The sequence below is a fragment of the Montipora capricornis genome, chromosome 14 (genome assembly GCF_036669925.1).
Source record: "Montipora capricornis isolate CH-2021 chromosome 14, ASM3666992v2, whole genome shotgun sequence".
Lineage (NCBI taxonomy): Eukaryota > Metazoa > Cnidaria > Anthozoa > Scleractinia > Acroporidae > Montipora > Montipora capricornis.
This window is the reverse complement of record NC_090896.1, coordinates 36,018,286-36,025,785: the sequence shown is the minus strand read 5'-3', so window position 1 is coordinate 36,025,785 and position 7,500 is coordinate 36,018,286. Positions and strand designations below refer to the sequence as shown.

The 7,500-nt window shown below is 41.0% G+C and overlaps 1 protein-coding gene and 1 long non-coding RNA gene across 4 annotated transcripts in view; one reads left to right on the top strand and one right to left on the bottom strand.

The window, feature by feature from the left end:
* The window catches only part of LOC138032631 (long-chain-fatty-acid--CoA ligase 5-like), a 48,231-nt gene extending 43,415 nt beyond the window's left edge, over positions 1 to 4,816 (bottom strand). Inside the window, exon 1 of one of the 2 annotated variants that reach the window (XM_068880337.1) lies at positions 4,580 to 4,816. In XM_068880337.1, the coding sequence (XP_068736438.1) occupies positions 4,580 to 4,607 (28 nt within the window). In that variant the 5' untranslated portion in view covers positions 4,608 to 4,816. Of the gene's footprint in view, positions 1 to 661; positions 765 to 4,579 lie in introns of those variants that run through there. The other variant, XM_068880338.1, reaches the window with a different exon arrangement.
* On the top strand, positions 858 to 3,490 carry LOC138032632 (uncharacterized). Of its 2 annotated transcripts, XR_011128422.1 has the most exons (3): positions 858 to 1,006; positions 2,620 to 2,815; positions 3,424 to 3,490. It is a non-coding gene; the product is annotated as an uncharacterized lncRNA (long non-coding RNA). The 2 variants fall into 2 exon arrangements; XR_011128421.1 differs by lacking the exon at positions 3,424 to 3,490 and having other exon boundaries at positions 859 to 1,006; positions 2,620 to 3,350.
* Positions 4,817 to 7,500: the final 2,684 nt, after the last annotated feature.

Sequence of the window (7,500 nt, the reverse complement as noted above, 5' to 3'; positions counted from 1 at the left end):
TCTGACTGCAGATTGAGTTTTGACGAGACAACCTGATAAACATTGGCGTACAGTTGCATAGGAACACAAAGCAGTGAAAAAGTCACTCGTTTCAACTCTCAGGGCGGCCTGAACTCAAACCGATGAAGCTTTTCGGGTTGAAAGTTATAAATGAATTCTTTATAAATGACAACGAATGATTTTTTGGAAACGTGTAACACCTTCCTGTGTAACAGGCTGTCACAGAATCTGCTGATTTTACACTGAGACTAAGAATCACTTTTTCGAAACTAAACGAAAGACATATTTACTCTCCGATGTGTAAATTATCAACTTCTGGCTTGGACAGCCGCACATCCTATCTCTTCCCAAGCCACAAACTACTTTCCATGGAATTAATTCTCTTATATAGGTATCTATTATTGAAACTGCGGGAACTCAATTTAAGACAATCTTCGAACCTGTTCCCAATTTTAAGAATTTGAAAAAGAAATATTTTAGCTTGGAAAATCTTTGTGCTGTTATTTCGCTCGGAGACATTACCTCAATATACCCATTTTACATATAAGGTGTATGAATATTTTATGTACTTGGAGTTATGAAGGAAGCTTTCATTTTATTCTAACCGGGGAATCCTCAGCTATCATCATTTAGCTTTCACTCTATAACAGAAAGAAATTACCTTTTGGTTTTCAAACCTGCCGTTGAAATTTGTTCCGCATATAACCATTGCAAAGCATCCGTCACCATGAACTGACAATCAATTATGCGATACTTGAACTTTACTCATACTTTTTCATTGGCAACATAATCGCTAGAATGGCATTACTAATGGGTTTAAAGTATTATAGATTACATTGCTCAAATATCAGCGAGCCCAGGCCGGACTTCTAAAGGACTGTGCTGATAGAATATTAGCTGAACATTAGCGAAAGCTGGAAAGTGCTTTGGCAAACCGAACCATCACCCCCATAAAAACTTTACCAACTGAGCATAAAATACGCGAAGGGAACGTTTTACGAAAACGGTGAGTTTTTGAGAATCAATAGCATGAGTTTTTGTCCTTGGTTTTCTGGGATGCTGTTATTAGATCTTTTAAAAGGTCTTTTCAGATTAAACATCTTATACCACATGCACAAACTCACTTAACAAAATTAACTTCTACGCCAATGCAAAATGGAATCGATGAAAGCATCAGTTTTAATTAAACTTATCGGTAACTGTATACTGTATACTTTGAGACCGAGGGAAAACAGTGTCATTCTTGAGCGCTTTCCTCGCTCGCTGGAACAGAGTTTCTCAGATTCGTTCAGCCGGGGAAAAGGAATAGGTATTTCTCCTTTCTCGCGGTTTTACCGAAATGACCCGAACGTCCTTGTTCTATCACCGAGATGCTTGAACTACGCTTTGTTGAAGAAATAACCAGCATTTCGCAAAATATCTCACCGTTTTGCAGCCCAAATGGTACACGTTTGCTTCTGTTCAATTTAGCGGAAAATTCGAATCGTTTTCTTTCCTAACTGAAAGTATTCATCATTTTCTAACGGGCTCATACCGCAAAAACAGCGAGAACAACAGGGAAATATTTAACTGAATACCGACTTTTAGCAAGTTGATGTAAGAAGAACGATTACCGTCCAAAAATAGTGGAAGGTCATGTGCAAAAATCGGTTTATTAGCTTTTCTATCAACAAGAAGCACGTGGTAGACATCTGCTATTGCAGACAACCGAATCGCATTAAATTAATTTCTTGATGCCGAGATTGTTTTGGTTGTGCAACAAGTATTCTTGATAAATAACAATTATTCCATGAGCCCGAGTTGGATATGAAGTGATAAAATAACCAACGTAGCGCGAGTTGGTTATAATCACTTCATATCCAACAAAGGCGAATGGAATAATTGTTTCAGTAAATTCTCAAACCGGGTTTTGCGTCCGGAAAGAGCGTCCGGAAAGAGCATCGTGGCGCACTATTTTCAATATGACGTAAAATTTCGACTATTGGCTCATAGTCGGCGTTTTTTAGCCAATCAAAAAGCTAGAAATGCAATAGTCGGAGCTGAAAATTTACTAATTAACAATTAGACCCGTAGCCCGCAAGGGCTACGGGTCAATAGCCCATGAGGCGAAGCCGAATGGGCTATTGGCCCTTGTCACGATTCATTAGGTTTGTGGTAACGTTTGTGTCTTTGAGGAAAATTTTTGCAGATTAGCCATTGATTTCGCCCTAAATAAAATTTATCAATATTATCCAGCAGCCTTACTACCTGGAGTGATTTCTCTACTGCCTTAGCTTTCGAGAATATTTGTAAAACTGGTAGCCTGCGTAGCAGCCGTTTCCTTTCCTTTTCCAAACGCTCGCGAAGGGGACGAAAACTGCGAGACGAAAACTGCGAGAGATTGCGAAAAATAAGGAGTAGGGGGAGGGGGTGAGGCGACGAAAGGATTCCTTCCTCCCCACCCCCTCCCCCTTCTCACTCACCCCGTCCCCACTTCTCTCTATTTTTTTGCTCACGCCAGGCACTCGTCCGCTTTATCGCTCGCTTGTCCGATCTCCGCCTGGAAAAGGAAAGGAAACGGCTTCTACGCAGGCTATCATGAAAACTGGAAGGTAATTTATCTATGTTACTCTTTAATAGTCTTGCCTTGAAGAACTGGTGCTGGTGCTAAGAAGAACAACGGAGATTATTAGAATGGTATGGCAAAAATCCTGCCAAGCCAAGCAAGCATTTAGGGATCATTGTTCCGCCATTTATCACACATCCCACACCCGCGTTCCTTGAGTCATCTCCCATTTATGCCTTTCTCTGCCAGTGGAATGCTAATCATGACTATGTAGGTTGACTATGTATTAAATGGCTAAAGTATATAGTTTCTGAAGAAGCTGCAGGGCTATGTCGTCGGTGGATATATGAAAGGCGAAAATTTGGTAGCATTAACTGAATTAATCAAAGTAAACTTGCCCGCCGTACGAAAATTGAAAACTGAGGTAGCTGTCAATTAAGCTTTGCCCTTGGGCAAAGCGAATTGATTAAGCCGGGATTATCGTTTGTGAGGGCATAGTGCAGCAACGTTATAGCCCAAGACAAGCAAGTCATAAGGATCACTTTTCCTCCACTTATTATATTTACTACCATGTCATCTAAAGGAATAAAAGGAAAGAGTGGTGTGATTTGAGCTAGTGCAGTAGAACTTCCGTTTGGGCGCTAAAATAAACTCGCAAAGGACCTGGCGACGAGTTAGTCTATTTATATAAAAAAACGTAAAGTATTTAAATATTCGCTGTGCATGCAATCAACCGATCGACACACCCACAATGTAAAGAGCCGTGTTATGAAGTATGGATTGCCCAACAGAATTGTAAGTAGAATTTCGCTGCGAATATTTCAGTCTTTAAAGTGTAATTTCATATTTAAAACGCAAATCTTTTATTTGCTTTGCAGTTTGACTGTTGCCGATGACATTTCCCGTCCGCAACGAGTACAGAAATAAAACGCCGGGTTATCTATACATCGACTGTAGCCTTCAAATTTAAGTAACGCTTCGCTACGTAAGCGCGAATCATGGTGGGGCCATACCCTCTACCCCTTGCGGTCCCTTAGTGAATCTCCCATTTACTCCTTAATCTGTCTGTTAGGAAAGCTAACCATGAATTTTCAGTGAACAAGACGCTTTCGTTGCTCCTGGGGAATAGAGGGTTTCCATAGGGAATAGTTTTTGCTTGAAAAAAATTCGGCTTTTCGTGTTATCTTGGTGAAGGGAAAGGCCGCAGACAGTCATGTCTTCATTGTATTGGACGAGTGTCTCATTTCAAGTTGAGTGAATCGATGAGACTGAAATAACATTTCATCAAACGACCTGAGTGTTCCACGCGCATTGAGGTATCAGATAGGTTGGGGACCAGTCATCTAGCCGCTAGCTAGGCGTCACGTCCCCAATAACCCTATCTCAACTTTCCAGCCATTTCGCCACAAGAAAGAATCGCCCCCAACCAGTTGGCCCGCACTGTTAGCACGCTGTGACGTGTCACGCTTGGGGAATCAATATGGCGAAGTGACCCGTTGAGGGAATGTCGATCATTCTCAGAAGCTCGCCTCTGAACTCACTCGCTTTCAGGGCATTTTCTCTAGAATATCTCTTTCTTTACGCAAACCGGAAATTGGCCTTATTGCATGAAAAATTGGCATCAAAAATAGCATTTGAATTAACGTTCTAAAGGCGCGACAGTTACTTGAGGCTCGTTAACACAAAGGGGCAAAATGTTCTCAAGTTGGCGAGTATTCTTGATGGCAACATTACCGTACATCTCTGAGTTGAGGAAGAAGTCAGAGATGCCGGACACATGAAAGAGATTATTCCAAGTTTTCGAGTCGAGAAGGGCTTTGCTCAGACGGAGCGTAACCATTCAAAACCTCAGCATTTGTTCGTGACAAGAAAGTCAAATTTTAGTCACCCACGCCCGCCCTCAAAGCACCGCAGCTACAATAGCTCATAAATTATTTCTTGTCCACGTCTTCACCGGACAAACTGGTTGATTGAATTGGTTCACAATTTGCGAAAAAAAAAAAAAAAAAAAAGAGCAACTGCAAATTCACCCACCTTCGAAGTTAACAGGAAGCAGGTCCATTCAGTTGCACTCGTAATTTGTGAATCACTAAAGTTTTATAGACACTGAATACAAGCAGCTTGAATCCGAAATCTCGCGAGGAATGCGCCAAGTCGATGAAAATCGTCACACCGTGCTTCTTTAAACAATTTAGTCTCGTTGGAACCCAGCTTCAAAATAACTTCTTCGGGAGAAGTGACCTTAAATTAAGGCAATTAGCTGTAGTGTATGCAAATAACAAGAGAAAAACAGGCATAAATTTCAACACATTACAATACAATATACACGCTGTGTTGACTTAATTTGCATTAAAAAAACCACTCGTCTTCCAAGGTAAACAAGACCAATAACATAGTCAATATTGGGGCTGACGCTGGACGTTCTTATTTTTTGTGATTTGAACCTTAATAAAACGTTCTTACTGATAAGCTGTGTAGTAGACCAAGTTCCACTCTATTAAACTGAGGTGTTCTTCAGTCTACCTTTCACACTGTTAATGTTAAAAAACGTTCCTAAGTATTTGAGGCCCCATACACACGTATCTGTATATTTCTTAATCCAAAAACTTTTTCTTTCCTGATTCAGTAATATTCCGATCCACAAGAAGCGTATTCAAATCGAATTTGCCCGTCCACACGTATCCGAAACGTGTCCCGCGGGATTCACTCTAGTACTCAGGACTCCTCAAGAAAACAGAGGTAACAGGATGCGCCATGAAGCGCGTAAATATCTTGGCAATAGACCTTATTCACGACCCACGAGGTAAAAGACTTGTTTTCATATCTCAAAGTGTCCTTGGACCTAAGAGGCCTGGGGTGGCGGTAGGGGGTGAAGAGTACAATAGCTGAAACAACCCAAACATTTACAAAAATGCTAACCTTAGGCCTAAACAACATGCTTTAGATAATGTTTAGGCTTAAGGTTAGCATTTTTGTATGGGTTTGGGCTGTTTCAATTTTGTTGTTCCAGGCCCCTCACGTCCAAGGGCACTTTGAGATATGGAAACAAGTCTTTACCTATTCACGATGGCCGCCATGTTGGATTTGCTATTATCATGCAAATTAGCTACACACTTCTGAGGGGGCAAACAACACAAGTTCGAGAGGTTATAACATCTTAGCTACACAGATGATTTGTTTCACGTTCATTGAATGTTTATCACCTAAGTAGTAAAATAGAATGATTACACATGGTACTTCGACGTTTTTTTTTAGTGAAAAATGAGCACATAACGAAGTAGAAAGTCAAAATGTCAAAGGCAATCAAAAGATGTAAAATTATTATAAAAGGTACTCAATTCTAAATTCTAAAATGTACTTTCGGTAATGTTACTTCAATATTTCGAGGAGCCGATTTTCCGCTATTTGCCTTTTTTCCAATGTATGTCCCCCAGCATCATTACACATGGCTAATTTGCATGACCATTTAAAAACCAACATGGCGGTTAATCGTGAATAAGAATAATAATAAAAGCAAGGAACAAGGCCTATTGATTTCACCGTAAGGAACTGGGGTCAATCTTGTTACATCATCCGGGGTTTAAAGTTTCCGGATTTAGCGTCCACGCGGTTCCGTATTCACAGCGGATTAAAAAATATCCACTCTGGAGAGCGTATTCACAAAGTCCCGGATTCGCCAGCGAATGCGCTGGATACTTGTGGAGGGAAGGCGCATCCGGAAAGAAAAAGTTGCGGATTCAAAAAATATGCGGATACTTGTGGACAGTTTCACGTTTTTTAAACCTTTATTTCTACTACTACTTACAATTGCAACAACAAAAAACTGAACAAAAGAGCAAAATAAAGACGTTCCGCTACAACTTGACTCTCAGCCTGAGTATGTTCTTAGTATGTTCCTAAAATTTTCGTTTATCTCAGCCTGAACATTCTTATAAAGAGAGTAAATCAACAGTACTGGAAGCGTGCCTGCACGGGAGACATTAATCAAACCTTTTACTTTTAAGTCACAAGCACTGATCTAAAAAAAAAAAAAAAACTGATCGATCCGCATATCGTTTTCACCTTGCACAAACTGGAGCCCGAGGCGCGATCACGTTGGGACCACTTCGCACTAAAGCTTGATTTTATGACTGAAAACGGAACCCCCTTCGATACTAGGTACAGTTAAACTCCGCAACGAGCCTAGAAGGCCCACCAGGCCGGCACTTATCTCTGGTTTCTGTAGCATGAAGCGACTAGGAGTATTTCTACTCCCCCCCCTCTGGATGGGATGCTAGTCCATCGCAGGGTTAACCCAAGCATTTTCGCCATTTACACACCTGGGTGGAGAGAGGCACCGTGAGAGTAAAGTGTCTTGCCCAAGAACACAACACAATGTCCCCGGCCAGGACCCGAACCCGGACCACTCGATCCGAAGTCGAGCACACTGACCATACGCCTTATTCCAAAATGGCCGCTATTTTAGCATTCTTTTGTTTGCTTGCAAATTAGCCCTCGTTGCCTCGATCTAAAACTTAAAATTCAAAAGAATATTTAAGGTGGCTTACTACAGTTTTCCGCGGCTTTTTTTTTGCCGAATCATCCACGCACGCACGAGCGAGATATCGTCACAACGCGCGGAAAATACACGCGAGTATTAAAGGGGAAACCCAACAAAAACAATAAACATGGCGGTCGTAAAAAAAATTTTTCAAATCATTTCCCGTTTCAGTCTTTTCAAGAGAGCAGAATGTTCGTCAAGTTTATTGAGAGTAGAAAAAAACTTCCTGCTTAGAAACCGTAGTATTCTAACGTCAGGAAAATTGTGTTTTCTTGACAACACCGATTTGAGTAACATGAGCGGGCACACTATATTGTCGGAACAACAAAACAATTGTAAAAGTACATGCTCACTTCCTTCCTTTTGGCAAATTGCTCTTGTAACTGCTCTGGTCTTTGGCTTGTCCAAACACAAA